This window comes from Tetrao urogallus (assembly GCF_951394365.1).
Source record: "Tetrao urogallus genome assembly, chromosome: 21".
Lineage (NCBI taxonomy): Eukaryota > Metazoa > Chordata > Aves > Galliformes > Phasianidae > Tetrao > Tetrao urogallus.
The window spans coordinates 31,458-53,653 of NC_136834.1; the positions used below are offsets into that span (position 1 = coordinate 31,458).

The window sequence follows — 22,196 nt, forward strand, 5'->3', positions numbered from 1 at the left end:
ACCACCCTCACAGTAAAGAATTTGTTTCTAGTATCTAGTATAAACCTACTGTTTTCCGGTTTAAAACCACTTCCCCTTGTCCTGTCGCTATATGTCCTTATAATAAGTTCATTCCCAGCTTACCTGTAGTCTCCCTTCAAGTACTGGAAGGTCACTGTAAGGTCTCCTCAGAGGAGACCTCCTCCTCTTCTCCAGGCTGAAGAACCCCAACTCTCTCAGCCTGTCCTCATAGGGGAGGTGCTCCAGCCCTCTGATCAACTTCATGGCCCTCCTCTGGACCTGCTCCAACAACTCCATATCCTTCTTGGGTTGGGGGTTCTAGAACTGGACACAGTACTCCAGATAGTGTCTCACAAGAGCAGAGTAGAAGGGAAGAATCACACCCTCTGGCCTGCTGGTCACATTTCTTTCACTACTAAGAGGTTTCATGTCAATAGTTTCAACAAGTTTGCTGCAGAATGCATTAAAAGATGGATCTAACTATCACGTTTGCACACAGTAAAAATGTTAAATAGCTGTAATCTTTTCATTTGACTTCTACAGTTGCCTATACTAAATATTCTACATCATGCAGATAAAAATCTCTCTGTTACCTGCTTATGTGCTTATGATGAAAGCAGAAATACCCAAGAATATACTGAAACATTTGAAGATCAACCTTGGGATATTTTAATCAGAATAGACACTTTTCATAATTATCTAAGTGCAGAAGTCTAAAAGCAACTCCATTTTACCTCTTGGAAGATGTGGAGATAGGCTCATACTCCTCTTAGTACCATAATTTAAGGATTTTACCACTACATATCACTACAAAACATCCAGTAACATCAGAACACCCAGCATATCTCCAAGGAAACCCTCAAAAACCAAAGTTTGTCTCAGGCAAGCTTTGGGCACATCAGGCTTGGTGACCACTGGAAGTGATTTGGCTATTTTGTAACTGAAGGCACATTCACCTTCCAAAAGGCTCTGCTGCTATAGAATAAGCAGCACAGCTCTTCTAGTAAGAAGCAGGCTTATTTTAAGAATAATCAAAATTTCACATACAAGTCCACTGCAATGCAGACCTGATGAGACCAATGGCAATAATTTGCAGTGGTGCTGTACATCAAGTAGGAAGAAAGACTAGTAAGAGCTTGATTGGAGGGTAGGTTTGGAAAATACCAAGAGGAACATCAAGATTTCTAGGGGGAAATGGAGAATTTGTGCAAGCTCTGTATAGACATGACACAGAGAAGTTCTGCAGTGTAGAGGCCTGCATGTGACAAGATGTGTTGTGTCACAAGCAAAATAAGAGATCCTGATGATACAGATTTTGAAGTACAGGGCTCATCTACAGGTATGTAAGTAGAAAACAGATCAATAAAGTGTCAAGCCTAAAAGCTGTGAACCAAAATGCAGTTATATGACTTCTAATACCATCACTGTGGCCAGGCAGATAAATCCCTGCTCATTGCTTTGAAAAGGTACCCATAAGTAGTCATAGGGTTCTTGGTCAAAGCACAGAACAGCTGAGGAGGCAAAAAAGCTCTTATGTAATCTTGATGTCAGTCAGATACAAAAGGGCACCCTGCAGAGGCCACATATACACGGACATGCACGCTCTATGCTGGAAGCAGGATGAGGGCATACAAGCAGTGCTGTAGAACAGAAAAAGCCTCACTCTTCAACAGCTGAGTGAACCTGTCATTTTGAGAGAGAGAAGGGACACTTCTAGAGACCTAACATTAAAGAAAAATCCCTTGGAGATGCCTATCTCGCTACAACACTCTAAATTCACTGCAAGCAGTTCGCTGACTAATCACAGGCAAACTGTTTAGAATTTTTTTCCCTCCCTTGAATCATCGACTTCAAAAGGCATGGGATGATGAGTACTGTGCAGAGAAAGCCCTGTAACTTAGAGAAGACAGACAGGGCAATGTCACTGATGTAGAAATAAGCCACTTTCTTCCAGAAAGGCTGTGGATGCCCCATCCCTGGAGGTGTTCAAGGCCAGGTTGGATGGGGCCCTGGGCAGCCTGGTCTGGTATTAAATGTGGAGGTTAGTGGCCCTGCATGTGGCAAGGGGTTTGGAGATTCATGAACCTTGAGGTCCCTTCCAACCCTGGCCATTCTGTGATTCTGTGATTCCTCTGGCTGCTATTACTGGTGAGGAGAGCAGCTCTGTTTCCTGGGCTGACGGACGTGGTCCTGGCCCCAGAGGCATGCATTATACACAGCGCAAAGTTCAGCCAGGTTCGGCCTCGTGTCTGTGACAAGGAAGCAAAGAGACCCACAGATCCACGCCCTGGGAAGTGCAGGGAGAGAAAGGGAAAAGGTAGAGAGGTTCCAGAAGAGCTCCTTGCCTAACTGGTAGCCAGCTCTTCAATAGGTCTAGGAGGGGTGGAGCCAGGCAGCACAGGTGAATTGCCTTCTCCTGTGCTCCTCTGGCTGACTTGTTGCTTGCCTCAGTTGATCAATCAGAGGTTCAGGCTGCAACTCAGCAGTTCCCATACACAGTGCATGAACAGATAATATAATGAGAATATAACCCCCAGAGCCTAGCCCTGTCTGCAATCCCATTGATATGGGCACTCTTCATGCATATTTATTATGAGCCAGAACTCACCTTCTCTACTCTCCTGCACTGCTGAGCTAATTGTAATCTTAATTGAGTGATGTAGGTTGCAAAACACTAGGCAAAACCTGCTGCTGGTTTTGTGCTTTCTTATTTCAGGTCTGAAAAGAGAAGAGAAAGTTGTAATTGATTCCATCAGCCCTTCATGTACTAAAACAAAAGATAATATCCAGAGAAACCTCCTTCTGCTAGAAACATGAGGAACTCAAAAGTTTTGAGTCTCTTTTTCCTTCTGAAGGGAGTCATGCTCAACAGAGATGATCCACTTCAACCTATCTTCTGCACACTGTTAGGTTCTGGACCACTAGCATGGAAAACTGAAGTCCTGGGGGGGAAAACAAAACAAAACAAAACAAAACAAACAAACAAACAAAAAAACAACCACAGCAAAAAGGGGAACTATACCATCTTGAAGACACTTGTAACAAAACTGGAGTTGTTAAAATACATCAAGAAAGGAAGACCCCAGCTGGCTCCTACTCTTACTGTTGAGTAAAATGTCAGTTCTCAAGGCTTCAGCAGAAGTGCTGGAAACCTCTACTCGCTGCTGCTATTTGGAAATAAATTTTTACAAGCATCTCATAAGAATGTGCCATGCTTGCATTCAGCCTAAAGGAACTACTATAATCAGTAAACAGGTTATGTTGTTTTCCTTCTTTTGCCTGTGTACATGAAGCACAGTCATGAACAAAGTCATGGAAGTCAAGGTTTGGAAATTAGATGCACAGCAGTTGTCTGTCTCTCAATACAAAAACCTTCTCTTCCAGAATAGAACCCAAATGCTGGGCTTTTTGGGTTAAATTCTGATTTTACACAGATGTGAGTATCAGCATGGAATCATCGTCAACTAAAATAAAAAACCCTTTCCCAACAAATCCTTAATTGCTAATGGGAATTTCAGTCACTGCTCTCTTGAAAATCCTGGCACTCAAAACTTTAAATTTTTATTCAAGGTTATAATTAGGAGTGCACATTTGAATGATATTGAATGATACACTCAATATCATCCTCAGGGGCAGCTGTAGTTCTAAGACCCACACACACTCATCTTTAGAGTATGTACGTACATAATTTGGACCCTATGTAGTCAGACTAGTTAGCTGCCCCTTTCTGCAGGCTACAATTCAGAGAGATATTGAATACTGAGTTAACGAAGACATGTCACTGATACCATAAAAATCTCAGCACCAAACTTGTGTCGTACAGAATCAAAGTCCAAAGTGTTCCTTCTGAAGTGTCTGACCACAAAGTGCAAAGGTAAAATGACAGAGAAAATTGTAAACACTTATAACAATGTCTAGACTCACTGGTTCACTTAATGTTTGATTTCAAAGCAAAGAAAACAAGGCAAAACAAAGTCCAGCAAAGCCCTTCTACTTTTAAATTACTCTCTTTATATACTTAATATTTATATATATTTATTTACTAATGACAGTAAAACACATCAATAATAATGTGGTATGAAAACTCCTCTGTTTTAACCCAGCAGCAGTTTTTCCTAGAACAGTTATGCTAATTTGCCTTTTTTTGATTAAAGAAATGCAATTTGCTTCACTTAGATATGTCTTGTCTGCAGCAAACTGTCTGTACCTTTGGCATGCACACAGAACATCAAAACAAACAAACAAAAAGACTAAGAAAGATCTAGCACCAAAAACTGCTCAATCTGCCCAGGGACGAAGCCGCTCCCGGGTACCACGCTGGGCCCCGAACATCAACAGCCAGCCCCAATGATGTCGCAGGAGCAGCCATGTGCAAGCTCCAATTGTATCCAAAGTCATCATAGTCCATCACAATAAAACTGAGAGTTCCATCACGCCACTGTCAGTTTTGTTCCTCTCTGCCTTTCCCGAGGTGAGCAGCTGTAGAGGTTGCAACCACGGGGATCCCTTCCCCCCAGCACCCAACCCACTCCCTCCTCCCTGCGGCCCGGCTCAGGCTGAGCTGGGTTCTGGCCCCGACTCCGGCGGGGTGCAACGTTTCCAACACGGAATGGGAGGCCAGGCTGGCAGCTGCGGCCCCGTCCTGGGGGCGTTTCCATCCTCTTGGGCACGCCGCTGTGTTTGGGACATGCAGGCAGCCCTGGGGCTGCTGCCGGCTGTGGCATGGGCCAGGACCCGGCCTTTCCTCCTGCATTCAGGCAGTGCCACAGGGTTTGCTGACACTGCTCATGACATCCACCCTATATTTACTTGGTCCAACTGTCTAGAGAAATAGCCAGCTGTTCTCTTCCTGGATCCAGTGTGTTCTGCTAACTCTCCTAGTGCAAAGTGACATCTTTCACGCCCATACAATTCAAAAGGCTTTTCCAGACTGGGCAGTCCTAGAGCACAGGTAGACATCAGAGCTGCTCTCAGTGGAATGTCATGGTCATGGTGACACGCAGGTGTGAACATCCTGAGCAATCTGCTCACATAGCTTCAGCTTGTCCTGTCAGACAGTGACAGCGAAGACTATGTGTGACACTTTCCAGCTGTTGTCATTTTGGGACAGCACTGGGCCCTGTTTGGATAAAGCAAAGGAAGCAGCAGCAGGAAATGTGTCTGAGGGATCTGGGCAGAACCTTTTGGTTCTGGCAGCTGCATGGCCAAGGAGGCTCTAGTGCCCCTGATGCCGGCCCTACTCTGCCTGGTTTGCAACAGCAGCATGCTGTCTCTTAACCCCACAGCACTGGTGTCACTCAGCCCATTGGTGGCTGTGTCCATCACCGGTCTGCACCATAGTGGAAGTCCCTCACACTGTGTGGGAGATCAGCAGTGCAGTGACAACAGCAATGTGACAAGAATGGTGATGTGGTGACAACGGCTTAATGTGGGCCATGCACAACTTCACGCTGCAGCTACAGGTGGGTGTGCAGCCCATGAGCGAGGAGTGCCTGGAGGACACACAGTGCCTGTGACCTGGTACAGACATCACCACTTGTCCCTGCACGTCACTGTGTCCCTGTGGGCAGTGGCAGTGTGGTGATGGTGGCAGTGCCAAGAACACGTTACAGTGAAGAGCTACGAGCTGCTGGGCTGTCTGTACAACTTCTTCCCCCACCTCAAGCAGCTCGTGCTGGAGCAGCCGGCAGCCAACACGGGGCTGGCAGTGTGGGAGGAGCTGCAACCGGGTTTCTGACACAGGACAACAAGGAGACAATTGTAATGGCAACACAAGAGAACAGCATGAGAATGTACTGACTGCAGGCTGATAATAGTGATGTCATCATAAGGGACAACAGTAGGACCATGGGAAGACAATGATGATGGCAAAGTGGATGATGGGGTGACAAAGGCAAAGGCAATACGGGACAAATGGGATAAAGGCAAGAGTGCCATGGGACAACAGGGTGAAAATGGGGTGACAGTGATGACACAGGACAACAGGGGGCCAGTGACAATGGCAACATGAGACAATGGAGAGATAACACTGGGATAGCAGAGTGATGACAGTGGGATAAAAGGGATACAATGGCAACACAGTACAGCAGCATGACAACGGTGAAACAGAAACATGGTAACAGCAGGATGATTATGGTGACACGGGGCAATGATGACATCAGGAATAACAGGGTGACAGTAGAGTGACAACAGCGATGGTGCGACACAAGGCAATGATGGGGTGATGACAGGTTGACAACGGGACAAAAAACACAGGGATGACAGGGGACAACAGCAACACACAGCAGCAAGGTACCAACAGTGAGGGAGGTGTCGCTGTGTCATTCCCCACAGCCCTGAGCATGCTGCTGCACGGCTACACGGAAGCCATCAACAACGGGCATCTCCCCTGCCTGCAGGGAGCAGCAGCAGCGACGATGGCCAACGAGAACGCAGCTGTGGTGGCAGCAGGGCTGGAGGCCTATGCCAAGGGCATGCAGAGGCTGTCACTGACCACAGAGCCTGCACAGCTCTCAGCCTCGCATGGGCAGCACCTGCGTGAGGCACTCGTCTTCCAGCGTCGCAGCTTCTGGGATCGCAACCAGGAGCACCAGCGGCGCCTCATGGTGCGTGCGTCCCCTCCCTTTCTGCCACAGCGCTGTCCCTGTCCTCACGGCCTTGTTCCTATCCCTACAGGGCTGTCCCTGTTCCCATGACTTTGTCACCACTGTCACAGCACTTCCTATCCCCTGGCACCCTGCCTCCACCAGCCTGTCCACGCAGTCCAGTCCCCACCCCTATAAGGCTGCCCTTGTCTTCATGACCTTGTCCCTAATCCCCCCAGTGCTCTCCATCCCCGTGACCTTATCTTCATTTCCCCCCAACACTCTGCACCGGTGGTCCCACCAGCACTCTCCCCAGCCCCACAACCCTGTCCCTGTGACACTCTCCCCATCAACACCATGACCTTGCCCCCATCCCGACCTTCAGGAACAGATCAGCACGGAGTACAGCTGCCTGCAGGAGAAGAATGATGCAGCATCACGGTGGCACTGCAAGGCGCTGCTGGCTGAGCTGGCACGGGCACTGGATACCAGCCTGTCCCGTGGGGCCTACGCACTGCCTGGTGCCTACCGTACCTATGAAGCTGAGAGGCAGCAGCTGCTGGAGGCCTACTGGCAAGCAGAGGGCAACAACCCCAACGTAAGGGCAGCTCTAGGTAGGGGATTAAGGACAAGGAGCCAGGGGCTGTGCCTCAATCGTGTGGGGATGCACAGGCCGAGGAGGTGCTGGATGAGTTCTTGGCAGAGCGCCGGGCAGAGGCAGCGCTGAAGGCAGACAACGCACTGAGCGAGGCTGAGAAGCAGCTGGGGGGTGAGCAGTGCGTCCCAGTGCCGTCCCCTCTCTCCTTCCTCCGTCACCCATCCCCAGGTCCTCCAGGAACAAGAGACACCTTGTGTTATTCCTGGGGGACATCTGGCAGTATTCCCATATTCCATGGGCTGTGTCTGCTGGGGACAGCTCATGGTATCCCCACATACTTTGAGCATCCTATGCCTTCAGGGACATGATGGCCCCATCTCTTGAGGAGTCCCTTTATCCCCTGGGGACATCTCACAGAGTATCCACATCTCTTGGGGTGTCCCAGCGTGCCCAGGAGACACCTCAAATTGTCCCTTTTTTCTCCCTGAGGAATTCTCACCCCATCTCCACATCCCTGCACTCTGTCCTCACGCCCCTCCATTCCTTCCCTATCCCTCTGCACTGTCGCTTTCCCCCATCCCTCCGTATCCCGGGGACCCCAAACTCCGTTCTTTAACCAGAAGCAGAAGGCTCAGCTCCTGGTTACCCCTCTCCCCGTCCCTTTGTCCCCAGACCAGAAGCAGCAGGCACAGCTCCTGGAACAGCAGCAGAAGGCGGAACGCGAACGGCAGCTGGAGGCGTTGCTGGCGGACGAGCGCAGCAGCTACGTGCAGAACCTGCAAGCCCTGGAGGCCAAGATGCAGGCGGAGGCGGCGAGCGCGCAGAGGGAGCTGGACAGGGCGCTGGAAGTGAAGCTACAGGAGCACAGCGATCTGCTGCAGAGCGGCTTCAACGAGCTGGCGGCACTGCAGCGGGAGATCAACAACAACAAGAAGCAGGAGCTGGTGACCAAGGACGTCAACGCCGTGCACGCCGCCTGCGACCTCGCCAGGGTGCTAAAGCTGGCCAAGTTACGAGGTACAGCTGCGTAGGCAACTGCTCGCCGTAAAACTTCCGCCAGCACCTCTTTGGCGGCCAAATAAAGCGCTCCTCCCGCAACTCCGCTCCTCTCTCGCGGCGCTTCCGGCGTGGTGATGTCATAACCTGGGCGACCAGAACCAACTGGTCGTTGGTTCTTGCGGCCGCGACGCGGCGTGGCGCTGGGAGTGAAGGGATACGGGAAGGAGAGAAACCTTGCGGCAGCTGATTGGGTGGGACGATCTCGCGAGAGCGTGGGCTTTCCGGCTTCTTCCGGGCAGCGGCGGTGGGGGGGGCGGTGGGGGGGGGCGGTGGGGGGGGGGTGCTTGCTTTCACTTCCGGGTGCTACGCGCGGCTGGTAGCGGAGGGGGTTGGGGCACCTCTGGGCTCTGGGAGAGCGACTCGGTTTGGAGACGGAGGCCCAGATCGCCAGATCCAGAGCTGGGGAATGAGAATGAGGACCGGGAACCATGGCTAGGCCTAGGGCTCAGGACCGGGCCCAGGGATCAGGGCCCAAGATCTGACACCAGCCCCAACGACTGGGATTCGGTACAGAGGCTCAGGGGCTGAAAGCCGGAAACTGGTTGTAGGGCCCAGGAACGGAGCCCGGGGATGGGGAGCAGGCAGTCAGGCTGGGAAATGAGGACTGGCCCTGGAAACTACGCCCAGAACCCATGGTTGGGGAGCCAGACACAAGGGCCAGACTGAGACCCAAGTGCTTGGCCCAGTTTTTAGTCTCTGAATCAGAGGCTGAGGCTTAGAGTCCAGACCCTGTAACGGTAAAACCTTGTGAAAGAGCCAAAACGTGAAATCATCTCTGAATAGATAAATGATTAGCAACAGATTGGAGATGGAGGAGAATCACAGTCCCTCACCTGCTGTTTCTGATTCTGTGTAGCAGGACTTTAAAAGCCTATTTTGGGAGTCCTCCCCATTTCTGTTGGTGGCGTTTTATTTTAAGTAATTTTGACTGTGGGGCCTAGAAGCTTGTGCAAATTTGGGAGATTCCGTAGCCAAAGAAACTAAAAGAGATAATCACTCAGTGAGGTAACTGCTTTTACTAACATCTTTCTCTCTCCTCCCTCTCCACCTTCTCTGCGACCCCTGAGCAACAGGGGAAGAACAGAACAAAGATCAAAGAAAGTCTGGTGGCTTTTACTACTGCACTGTAAATGAGATTGAAGAAAGCATACAAGGGTACATATGAGTTGCTTTTAAGAAAGAGCAGTTTGAGATTGGAGTCTAGAAAGAAATGATCTTAAGGTGTTTTTTTTTTTTTTTTTTTTTTTTTTTTTCTTTGTACAGATTGCTGCTTTTGTGCACTCTGGAAATTGAGTGATGCTTGAGGCCATTGGTGATGTCTGTCAGAGTTCTTAGAAAAAAAGGGACTGAGACCTGACTCTGCTCAGCACATCTCCGCTGTCCCCACCACACGCCATAATGAGCTTGGAGCAGAGAATAAAAGCAAGAAAAATCAGAACAGGAGTTCAGAAAAAAAAGTTTCTAACTAAACACTCAGGACAGAGCCTGCAATTAGCAGAAGATAAATTAGTATCCCAGTTGGGGATATAAAGAGTAAGCTGTTAACTTAAAGGATACTCCACCCCAGAGGGATGCTGCCTTCTCTAGAATAATTTTCATCTCATTAAAATTCAAGTCTCCTCTCCTTACATTTAATCACATTTCATTACCCACAGCTCCCTCGCTGGGACGTCTCTTGGTTGAACTTCAGTCAGGACCTGTGGTAAAGCTGCTGGAAGTGAGAGCGCTTACCTTTCAGAATCTTCTTGAGATGAGAAGGAAGACCTCTGAGTCACTGAAGGTCAAAATAATCCACCTTTCCATTATAGAAGAGTTGGGCAGGGACATATGCCTCTAAAGCAGAGAAGAAAATTTGTTTGCCCCATCCATCCCATACATAGGATGCAGATACTAGCACTAACAGGTAAGCCCTAAAAGAGAGCCGAGGGCCCAGGCTGGTGCTACACCAAGAGCATGAGTTAATGTGGCAGAGGTAATTTTCATAACAAGGCAAGCACTATATGCACACCAAAGCAGGAGGCAGCAGGATTCCCAGCCCTTCCTCAGCCAGAGCAGGGGCTGCAGCCACCACAGGCACTGCTAGCATGGGCACTGCCAGCCAGGGGTGGAAAGGTCAGGCAGGGCATCCCAGAGAGCCTGCAAGGCTGGCACGGGTGAGCACCACCAGGATCAAACCACAGTGAGTAGCGGTGGTGGTGGGCACGGAAATGCCAGAGAGGCAGGTGCGATGCAGGTGGTGGGTGGCATGAGCAGGCAGGGTGCCAGGGGCTGCCATGTGTCACTGTCTGCTGCTGCAGCAGGGGGCAGCAGGGCAGCAGCAGCTATTTGAGGCATTGAATGGATATAGACAGCCATGGCTCCCCGCTTCAGCCCAGTTATTCACCGGCTATCTTAGCATAGGCAGGCATCATTGCTTTTCAAGTCGGTGTTATGGGAGAAGAGGAACTAAAACAAATGCAAAGAGAAGAGTTAGTTGCCACCAGGTTGAGGGAAAACCATAAAGAGAAGTGTGCATAGTAAAAGGTCTGTGGCTTGCTTTGAAACTTCAACACAGACTAAAGCATTTTGAAACTGTCAGCTCCGCTGGTGTTTTCACCTGAGCAGTGCTCTGAATGAGAAATGAAGATGCAAAATGTTTCCAGCCATCATCACCTCCTCTCCTGCCTGGGCTTATTTCACAGTAACACTCCTCCCTGCCAGGAGAACATTCTGGGCTCTGGGCCACATGCAGGCATGGATGTACCCTACTCTGAGCAGAAGGCATGTCTTCTCACCAGCTAGCCTGAGGCTTTCCCAGAGCTCAGACCTCTGCTGGATGCTCTCTGCAGTCCAGCATTTGCTGGGCATGCTGTATAATCAATGGATATCAAGATGTTACAATCACAATATAATCAAGAGAGGTAGGCAAAGTGGACAATGATAACAAAAGAGAATAAATGGAAAGCTTACCCTTATGCTGGGCTCACCTACAAAACACCAGAAGAGGCAATCTCCAGAAGAGATCCTTCCCTACTGGTAGCCAGCTCTTCAATAGGTCTAGGAGGGGTGCAGCCTGGCTTCCGGCAGCACAGGTGAATTGCCTTCACCTGTGCTCCTCTGGCTGACTCATGGCTCGCCTCAGGTGATCAATCAGAGGTTCAGGCCATGACTCAGCAGTTCCCATACAGCACACTAAAGGTCAAGCAGTCATCAGCTTTGTCCTGGCTCTCCCTGGGTCAAAGGTGAGTGTCCGTCAGCCCTCAGTCCTGCCTCAGCAGTCCTGCAGTTGTTTGGCTGTTGTTCAGCTAACCCTTGCACAGCAGGGCTTACCTAGGAACATGGTCCTTTCTGTTTCCGAAGCTCCCTGCTAGCAGTAGGCTGGTGGTGCTCTGAAGCCTTCAAATCTAGCTCTGAGTCTCCCAGATTGGGTTTTGCTCTCAGATGGGGCTTCAGACACGGGAAAGAGGTTTCAAGCTCTGGTACTTGGGTTTGGAACTGAAAAGGATGTTTCTGATCTGAAATGAGGCTCTGGGCCCTCCAGCCAAGGCTCTGAGCCTTGAAAGGAAAAACCAAAAAAAGACTACAGAGAAAACTTGCACCCTGAGGTGAGGCTCAGTGCCTCTGTAATGTGGAAAGGAGTCTTTATTTTGAAGCCTCACACCCCAGTGTGAGGAGCCCAAAGCTTCATGTCAGCGTACAAAGCCTCCTCCTGCAGCCCAGACTTCTGATTTAAAGACTCCAAGCATTTTATCCTTAAGAGAGGATAAAAAAGGGTCCAAAGCTTCTTGCCATGGGCCTCATGGCCCTTTTGGTTTTGTTCCCAGACTTTCATTTATTGGAATGTAGCTTCATTTAAGGGCTCTGTTCAACCTCCCATTTTTGGGGTTCTAAACTATTTCACCATTAACATTCATTTTACCACACTGTAGCAATGTCATAACTGCAGATAGACACGCGCCTCAGAGATGGCAGTTCAGTGTGCAGAGAGGAGCCACTGTTCAGGTGATGCCAACGTCTGCCAGGTTTTAGGGCTCCCTTGCATTATTATTATCCTTTGCATTATTATAATTATCCCTTGCATTATTATAATTATCCCGTGCATTATTATTGCAAGGCAGCTACATTATCAAGCTGTGAATAATGCTCATTGAGTAGTAATCTTTAAATGCTCAGCATAAAATCTGTTATTTTCTTTTTGTTGTATGTTGTGTCTTTGCAGGAGTAGTGTAAACTTTAGAAATGTGTCTTTCTCAGCCTGACAAAGGGAGTACCCAGCTGGGGTGCGGTTGTGGTGCTGCCCAGCACCCACAAAGCAAAGTCTCTTTGCAGTTGCTCACAACAAAACTGTGAGGCAATGGCATTTTTCTCCATTGTAGGTTGGCATCTGTTGGAATCCCTTAAAATTCAGCAGTTTTCCCTTGCCCTCCAGCCTGATCTTCATGCATTCATTGTTTTGTTTGTTCAAATAAATATATGAAGCTTTGTTCTTGCTATAGTCCCTTCTCACAGACTGAGACTATGAAGCAGAAAGAGAGAAGACAACATAGTCTGCACAAAAGGATGAATGAAAGAGGAAAGGAAAGCTCCCTAGGGCCTGGGCCACTGTTCTGCCTCAACAGTGTGGGGTCAGCAGCAGAACTGGCACTCTCTGACGTCACCCAGGATCAGGGGAATCTGGGGCTGTGGCCATTAACATCCTGCGCTGGGTCTGCCTGCATCTTCAAGGTACGCAGACTTGGTGGTGCTCAGTGCTTCAGCAAGCTGCCCTGAGACATCTCCATTGCACTGGGAGCATTTCTGGAGCCATCTGGTCAGGGCAGCACAAAGCGAAGTATTACCAGAGGAAGTCATTCATTTTGGCTGAAGAAACATGGGCTGCTTCATGGGAGAGGGAAACATAAGTCAAGTGTCATGGGTAAATCCTAGCACAAATTCAGGCAGCCCGTCTCTCTTTGCAGCTTTAAATTACATCCCTTCAGCTGATAATTTCTCAGACTTTGAGGTCTGTTAAACGCTTTTCACTGCTACAGCAGCTTCAGGGTTTCTTTCTAGGTGTGGCTGAGTTCAGGCTCAACCCAACTGATTTATGTTCAGTCTGTACAGTGGTCTGGTTCCAAATGTGTCAGCAGTCACAGACATGCCCTGTACATGTGGCTGCTTGGATCTGAGATTCTGTTGAGCACTGAGAGCTGCAGAGACCACTGCTGTAAAATACAGATTAGAATTATCAGATATTGGAGACCATCATGTAGCTATTACTAAGACCCTTGATGGAATTCCTTGGCAATCTAAAATGAGCGTGTTTACTTATGCTTGTAATTACCACAACCCACCTTCACCTTTAGGACAGAGGAGAGGTCTCAGTACCTCCCTGAAGCTTCTAGATGACTGTGAGAAGCTGAGGATAAAGCCCTGAGCTTTATCTGCCCAATGCCAGCTACCAGACAGCATTCCTGTGGCATGGTCAGGATTCAAGAAAACCGTGGGTTTGTACCAAAGCATGAAGGGCTGCTTTGCAAAACAGAATGGTCAGCCTATATTATTTAACTTTCCTGTTGACTTTTGGCTTGAGAATGCAGAATTACTGTAATTCACATGCTCAACTAGGCTCTGCTGCCCTCTGCATCTCCTCTGCACGCTCCTTCCGTGAACTGAGCTCCCTGAATTATTCCTGTCATTCTTGGAAATGGCAACAGATCAGGCAGAACTCGAGTGGACAATTTTTTTTTCTGAACTTTTGCATTTTATTTCTCCATCCAGATGTTGGACGGTTTTGCTGTGTGTGTGTGCACACTAGTGGCTCTTTCCAAGCATATTCACATTAGCCCCACGTGATTGTTTGTAAATTTGTGCTTATTTTGCTTTTCTTCCCTGTCCTCCCTAGAGGATGTCGGTCTGGTGCGGTGATCCTGGAGTGCCACCAGGTGACCAGACTGCCTCTTGCAGCACAACATCCGGCACGAACCGAGCACGCCATAGCCTCTTCGCTGAGAGGAGAGGGCTATAGGATCCGGCTGCTCTGCTTTTCCCTGCCTACTCCCACTTTCTGTCTTTTTTTATCCTGTCTATGGCAAGGAAGATAGGTAGAGCATTTGGTGACATGCTGCTTGCTAGACTGCAGTTACCTAATGGCCATAATCTCAATAATCTTCAAGCGTATTCTTTTTTGCACAGCATGAACGTTCTTACACAGATGGTCAGCAAGTGTTGCTGGGGAGACTGGATGGTGTGTGAAGTCCCTGTGAATATCTCTGCAGATACAGACTGATAATGATTTCTGCATAAAACAGTCTCTGAGCTGGCACTTCAAGCTGAAAATAAGATAGGTGCTACCAGATCTGGAGCTGAGAGAGAACTGTAGTTGCTGCTCACTCACTATGTGCCCATGGGCACTGCAGGTCAGGGTGGAAGGGAGGAGAGCGCTCAGCAGAGGAGCGCACTGTAGCCAAACCAACCTCCACAGCCATCCTGTGGTACGTTCTCCATTCCTAGGTGCACCTGCCCAGACACTGACCTTCCACCCCATCCCTAATGTCTCCTGGGGCATGGAATTTGCAGAGGAACACCCTTTTGTTTACAAACATCTTAGCAGGGCAGGGCCAGACCGTCCCAAAAATTTAATTTCTGACATTGTAGGAATCCCTGAGTGCTGCCAGGGGATGATATGGGTGCTGTGGGTGTTTACAGCATCAGCGTGGTATGCACAAGTGCTGTGGGAGGACTGAACTCTGTTACTGATCTTATGCACCTCTGTGAGTCATGCAGCAAACTTACGCTGCAGAGCTTGGTGGCCTTATTACTCTCTATCGACTCCCTGAAAGGAGGTTGTAGCAAGGTGGGGATTATATATAAGAGAATGGCTTAGGTTAGAAGGGACCTAAAAGATCATGTAGTTTGAACCCCGGCCATGGGCAGGGCTGCCAACCACCAGATCAGGCTGCCCAAGTTCCCTCCCAATCTGGCCTTGAATGCATCCAGACATGGAGCATTCACAACTTCTCTAGACAACTTCTTCCACTCCTCTTTTAGTTTAAAGCCATTCCCTCTTTATCAGACCATGTAAAAAATTGATTCCCCTCCTGCTCATGAGCTCCCTTCAAGTACTGAAAGGCCATGATGAAGTCTCCCTGGAGTCTTCTCCAAGATAAACAAGCCCCACTACCTCAGCATTTCTTCATAGAGACGTGCTCCAGCCCTCTGATCATCTTAGTGGCCCTCTTCTGGACCCGCTCCAACAGCTCTGCATCCCTCGTGTACTGGGGGCTCCAGGAGTCGACCTCTTCTCCCTGATAACAGGGGTAGGACAAGAGGAAACAGCCTCAAGTTGCACCAGGGGAGGTTCCCACTGGGTATTAGCAGAAATTTATTCTCTGAAAGGGTGGCCAAGCCCTGGGGACATGGCACTGAGGGACACGGTTAGTGGACAGGTGGGGGTGGGTCGATGGCTGGGCTCGATGATCTTAGTACTGACTTTTTGAAACGTAATGATTCTACGATGTGGGAAGGGAGCAGGCCCTGGGGGCCCGGGAGACCCTGAGAACAGCTTCAGCCCCGCTCTGAGCCGCCCTGGAGGCGGCCCCGTGCAGCTGTGGGTATTCGGGCACCGCTGCCCGCGATGCCGTCCCACGGCACCGGGCAGGAGCAGGGTGGCGTTTGGACCCCGTAGATAAGCGAAAGGAGGAGGCACAAAAGCGGGGAAATGGCGAGAGCCCAGCCCTGTCGCTCGGCCCCAGTGGGCGGGCAGGCGGGACGCGTATCACCGCCGTAGGGCCCGCCTATCGAGGTGACGCCCGGCCGCAGCCCGCCGACAGCCGGCAATCAGGGCCCGCAGCCGCGGCTCGGCGCCCGTCGTAGCAGCCCGCGGACAGCGACCGTGAGCACCGGGTCGCGCCGAGAGCAGCGCCGCCTCCCGAGAACTACGACTCCCCAGGCGCTCTTCGGCGCCGCTCCGGAGCAGCGCATGCGCAGACGTGCGACGTCCGCCGGAACTGCGTTTCCCGGCCGGCCGCGCGCGAGGCCTTAGCGGCTTCTCCTCCTGCGTTCCTCTCGTGCCGCTCCCTTCCTCTCGGACTCATCTATCTCTCACCCACCCCAGCACTGCTCCATCTCCCCCCCACCCACACCCTCCCGCCGCCACTTTCCGTGCCCCATGAACGCCTTCGTCCCCCATCCTGCTCTCACATTGTGCTGACGGCTCCGTCCCACAGCCCCGCCGTATGCCACCAGCTTACCAGAGGACAGCGCGGTGCACGCGGGCGACACGGTGCAGCTGCAGTGCCTGGCCCACGGCACCCCGCCGCTGCTCTACACTTGGGACAAGCTTAACAGCAGCCTGTCCCCCCGCGCCGTGCCCCGTGCCGGCCTCCTGCGCATCAGCCCCGTGCTGCCCACCGATGCTGGCACCTACCGCTGCATGGTCACCAACCGTGTGGGCAGAGCCGAGACCTTCGCCCGTGTCACCGTGCACGGTGAGTGCCGCTGCCCTGCACCGCACTGGGGCTGCCCGCCATGCCCGGTGTCACCTTCACATCCCACACAGGTGACGGCGGTGGTGACGGCGGTGCCCTGGCCGTGCGGGTGACGCCGGGAAGCCTGGTGAGAGGGGTGGGCAGCATGGCTGAGTTCGCCTGCAGCGCGTCAGACCCGCGGGCACGGCTGGAGTGGCTGAAGGACGGCAGGGAGCTGCCCCCCCGGCACAGTGTGCGGGACGGGGTGCTGCGGTAAGGCGGGCAGGGCGGTGTGGGGGGCGGGCAGCGTCCCGGGGGTCCCGCAACTGTGTGTGTCCCCTGTGTTCCTGCAGGATCCCAGAGCTGGCACAAGGGGCGCAGGGGGTGTACGTGTGCCGGGCCAGCGCTCCGGGTGGGCAGGCGGAGGACAGGGCCACGCTCACTGTGCAGGGTAGGAGCACGCTGATTGACACTGCAAACAGCAGCGCCTCACTGCCCCTGAGCTCTGCTGCACCCACAGGCATCTGCCGACCCCAGCCCCGTATACTCCTCCTCATTGCCTTCAACTCATGGGCGCTTGCTGAGCCTGCCTGCTCTTCCCACGGGCTCGCTGGTACCCTCATCACCCCATGCCCCTGGGTACCATGTTTTTCTCCCTGTAGGCACCCCAGTCCCTCCCCATGCCTCTGAGCATTTTGGTATCCCTTATTTTCCCCTCAGATATCCTGGTACACCCAATTTCTCCCCATGCTCTGCAGCAGCCTGGTTCCCCCATCTCTGCATGCCTACAGGCACCACAGTATTCCTGTTTCTTCCCATGCCTATAGTCACCCCAACACTCGCCTATTTCTTCCCATTCCCCTTAGTGCCCTGCTACCCTCTGATCTCTCACTGTTGCCCTCAGGCACCCCGGTGCTCCCCATCTCCTCCCATCCATGTGCACCTTGGTACCCCTTGTCTCTCCCGTGGACATCTATGGGCACCCCAATGCCCCCTGTTTCTCCCCATGCACTCTGGTACCTCCCCTATTTCCCCATATCCACGGGTACCCCAAAACTCCTCATCTCCCTATACCCATGGGCACTCTGTTTCTTCCCACCTCTCTCCATGGGCACCCCGGTACCCCCACTCTCTCACTTTGCTGGTTGCCTCCCCAAATCCCACAATGCCTCCTGTTGCCCGGGGTCACCCCTAAATCATCCCATCTCCCCCCCAAGCTCTGCCCAGGGCCCTGATTAACATCCGGACGGCAGTGCAGACGGTGCTGGCAGGCACGGAGGTGGAGTTGGAGTGCCTAGGGCTCGGCGAACCACAGCCACACGTCACCTGGAGCAAAGTGGGGGGCCGGATCCGCCCGGGGGTGCTGGTTCGTGCCGGCACCCTGACCATTGAGCGGGTGGAGCGGGCGGATGCAGGGCAGTACCGCTGCACTGCTACCAATTCTGTGGGCACCGTGCAGTCCCACGTCATCCTTCACGTGCAGGGTGAGTGCAGATGGGGACATGGTGTGGGGAGGGTGTCCCCGACCCCCACGTGAGGGGTGACAGCTCTGTTTGTCCACAGCCACCCCACACATCGCCAGGCAGCCGGAGGTGAAGGAGGTGTCGGTGGGCTCGGCAGCCGTCCTGCCCTGCTTGGCATCTGGCTTCCCCGTGCCGGAGATCAGCTGGAGCAAGGTGAGCAGGGATGCAGGGACACGAGGCTGTGCGAAGGCAGGGATGGGTGCCCTATGGGTGCTGACCCCTGCTGTCCTCACAGCTGGAGGGGGAGCTGCCAGAAGGCGCGCGGGTGGAGGGCACCGCTCTGACGCTGCCGGCTGTGCGCCTTGAGGATGCTGGCGTCTATGCCTGTGCTGCCAGCAACCGCTGCGGCCAGGAGACAGCCTTCTACGTGCTGAAGGTGCGAGGTGAGTACTGGACAGACGGGCCGGGGGGCTGGCATCCCTGTCCGTGCTGAGCCCCGTGTCCCCGCAGAGCGCCTGGTGCCCTACTTCACGCAGACGCCCCGCTCCTTCCTGCCGCTGCCCACCATCAAGGATGCCTACAAGACCTTTGAGATCCAGATCACCTTCCGGCCTGATGCTGCCGATGGTGAGCACCATGGGGTGGCCCCTCGGCCCCCTGAGCCCAACTGTGCCACACAGGCCTGCTCTCATTCCTTCTCTCTCCTCCTCCGTCTGTCCGTCCTCCTTTCCATCTCTCTCCTTCCTTTAGCTCTCATCCTGTACTCAGGTGAACGCCCACCCCGGGGACCTTTGCTCTCCCTGCTCCCTGGGGTGCGTCTGGGCTGCCCCGCGCTGCGGCCGTGCTCACCCCTCTGTGTCCCCATAGGGATGCTCCTCTACAATGGGCAGCGCAAGAGCAGCGGCGCCGATTTTATTTCCTTTGGGCTGGTGGGCGGGCGGCCCGAGTTCAGGTGAGAGCACGGGAAAGTACTGCCAGCTGGAGGGGCAGCCCCCCCCTCACCCTGTATATCTCCCCATTTGATGGTAGGTTCGATGCTGGCTCTGGCATGGCCACCATTTGGGACCGACACCGCTGCGCCTGGGCAAGTACCACACCGTGCGCCTCTTCCGTAACCTGATACGAGGCTCACTGCAGGTGGACGGGCAGCCCCCTGTTAACGGGACTTCACAGGTAGGGGTGTGGGCACCCCTCAGCTGTGGGAGGATTTGGGGCGGCTGTGCTCACCCCCCTGTGCCTGCAGGGCAAATTCCAAGGGCTGGACCTGAATGAGGAGCTGTACCTCGGTGGGTACCCTGATTACACCGTCGTGGCCAAGACAGGGCTGAGCCGTGGCTTTGTGGGTATGCAGTGGGACAGTGGGTGCTGGGGGCCGGCACTCAGGGTGGGGCTGAGTGTGTCGCCTTGCTGTGTCCCACAGGCTGCGTGCGCCAGCTGCGCATCCAGAACGAGGAGGTGGCCTTTGGGGAGCTGGACCTGCCGGCACACGGCGTCTCCAACTGTCCCACGTGCCAGGACCATCCCTGCCAGGTGAGGTCGGGGATGACGCGTGCTGTCCCCTTCCACTGGTCCCATTCCTGGTGCTTACGTGTGTCTCCAACCCACAGAATGGCGGCATCTGCGAGGACGCTGAGAGCAGCACCTACATCTGCCGTTGTCCCCAAGGCTTCACTGGCAGCAACTGCGAGTACTCACAGGCCCTGCATTGCCACCCAGGTGGGTGCCCTTGCCACAGGGGCGTCACCTGCTGCCCTCTGGGTGTGGGGATCCCCAGTGCTCATCTCCTGTCTCTGTCCCCTCTGTCCCTCTGCAGAGGCGTGCGGGCCTGACGCCACCTGCATCAGCCGGCCAGATGGGCAGGGCTACAGCTGCCGCTGCCACCTGGGCAAGATGGGGGAGAGGTGCACTGAAGGTGGGCACAGACAGGGGTGGAGCACCGGGTGGGGACAGTGCCAGGGACAGGGGTGCGGGGCTGGGACTCTCCTGGGGATGTGCATGGGCATGGGACCATCCTGGGGACAGGGGCACGGGGGGTAGGAGGACCTCTTTGAGGACACAGACATGGAAACGGGGATAACGATGATTCTGGGGACAAGGGCAATGGGCTGGAACCCCCTGGGAACACAGGTATAGAGGATGGGGATGACACTAGGGGCTCAAGCATTGGAGTGGGGATGACACAGCTCTGACTGCCCTGGGTACAGAGGCATGGGGCTGGGGGCAACCCTGGAGACAGGGATGTGGGATGGAGTGACCCTGGAGACGGGCATGGGGATGGGACAACCTTGAGGGCGCAGGCATGCATGGAGATGGCTCTGAGGACACAGGCATGGGGATGAGACCCCCCTGTGAGCATGGATGTGGGGCTGGGACCACTCTGGGGACATGAGCATGGATCTAGTCTGCAGCAGGAACATGGAGATGGAAAGGACCCTGGGGACACGGGCAGGGGGTTGGGACAAAACTGGGGAAACAGGCGGGATGGAGACAGAGAACTAGTTGCCGCTTGGGGATGTGGTCATCATGGATCCAGTGGGGATGGGGAATTGGAGACCACCTTGGGGACACAGAAATGGGGCTAGGTACCACCATGGGAGATGGGGATGGTGGAGTCAGGGCCTGAAGTACCAGCCAGGGGAGGGGGGCACCGTCGGGACAGGTGCTGAGATGTGAGTGCTGCAGGGGAGGCAGTGAGCGTGCCATCCTTCGATGAGGCGGGCGCCTTCGTCTCATACCCACCCCTGACCAACGTGCACCATGAGCTGCGAGTGGAGGCCGAGTTCCTGCCACGTGCACCGGACGGACTGCTGCTCTTCAGTGCTGGCAAAGCCTCCCCAGTTGAGGACTTTGTCGCCCTCGCCATGGTCAGCGGCCACCTCGAGTTCCATTATGAGCTGGGCTCAGGTAGGCTGGCATGGCACAGTGGGGCCTGGTGTCACCGAGAGAGCTCTGGTGTTACCATGTGGGTTGCTGACTTGGCCAGGGTGGCCTGGCATCACTGGGGTTCCCAAGCACTATGGGATCCCTGCATGTCAGTGGAGTCCCCAGACATCATTGGGGTCCCCAGGCATCATTGATGTCACTGAGGATCCCAAGCGTTGCTGCCCTCCCCCTCTTCCCCTAGCATCAGTTGGGGTTTCTTGGTGTCACTCAGGTCCCCAGGCACTGCCAGATTCTCCAAATGTCACAAAAGAACTTTAGCATATCCGGGGTGCCCCGGCATCTATCTGGCCCCTGGGAGCTGTCAGCATTTCTGGGCACTATTGGGTTTCCTGATGTCTGTCGGGTATCCTGACACAATTGGGGTCTCTGAGAACCACAAGGATCCCAGCATATTCTTGGAGTTCCCAAGCATCACCCAGGGCATCACTCAGGTCCCCAAGGAGTCCTGGTGCCCCCAGACTTCCCTGGGGGTGATGGCAGTGCTGAGTCATGGCATCACTGCAGGCACAGCGGTGCTGCGGAGCGTCGAGCCGGTGGCACTGGGCCGCTGGCACCGGGTGACAGCTGAGCGGTTGCACAAGGATGGGACAATGACGGTGGACGGCAGCGCCCCGGTGCAGCGCTCCTCACCTGGCAAGAGCCAGGGGCTCAACCTGCACAGCCCTCTCTACCTTGGAGGAGTGGAGCCCCCCCTGCGGCCCCCCACCAACGCCTCGTTCCAAGGGTGCATTGGCGAGGTGAGCCCCCCGCGCATTGGAGCGGGGTGCCCCAGGTGCAGGGTGCCCTGGCTTAAACCCCTGTGTCTGGCGCAGGTCTCTATCAATGGGAAGAAGGTGGATCTGTCGTACAGCTTCCTGCGCAGCCGGGGCGTGGGGCAGTGTGGGCAGAGCTCGCCCTGCCTGCACGCACCCTGCCTGCACGGGGGCCGCTGCCTGCCCCTGTCTGCTGGCAGCCCTCCCTTCCGCTGCCTCTGCACCCCTGGCTTCAGCGGTGAGTGCCGTGGGGCTGGCTGTGTGCGTGCTGCGTCGCCTGGTGTGTGCGCAGTGTGCTGTGCTGCGCGCGCAAGCGGGTGCAGGAGGTGCCGAGACCCTGCGTGCCCGTGTCACCATGTGCCACCACCGTG

The 22,196-nt window shown here is 53.6% G+C and overlaps 1 protein-coding gene across 1 annotated transcript; it reads left to right on the plus strand.

Moving 5' to 3' along the window:
• Window positions 1-6,257: 6,257 nt before the first annotated feature.
• LOC306954359 (guanylate-binding protein 7-like) lies at window positions 6,258-8,264 on the plus strand (the record flags this gene model as incomplete). The annotated part of the gene is given in 5 exon segments (XM_079545442.1): window positions 6,258-6,605; window positions 6,970-7,182; window positions 7,257-7,353; window positions 7,855-8,210; window positions 8,214-8,264. Coding segments are annotated over 5 exon segments (1,065 nt in total).
• Window positions 8,265-22,196: the final 13,932 nt, after the last annotated feature.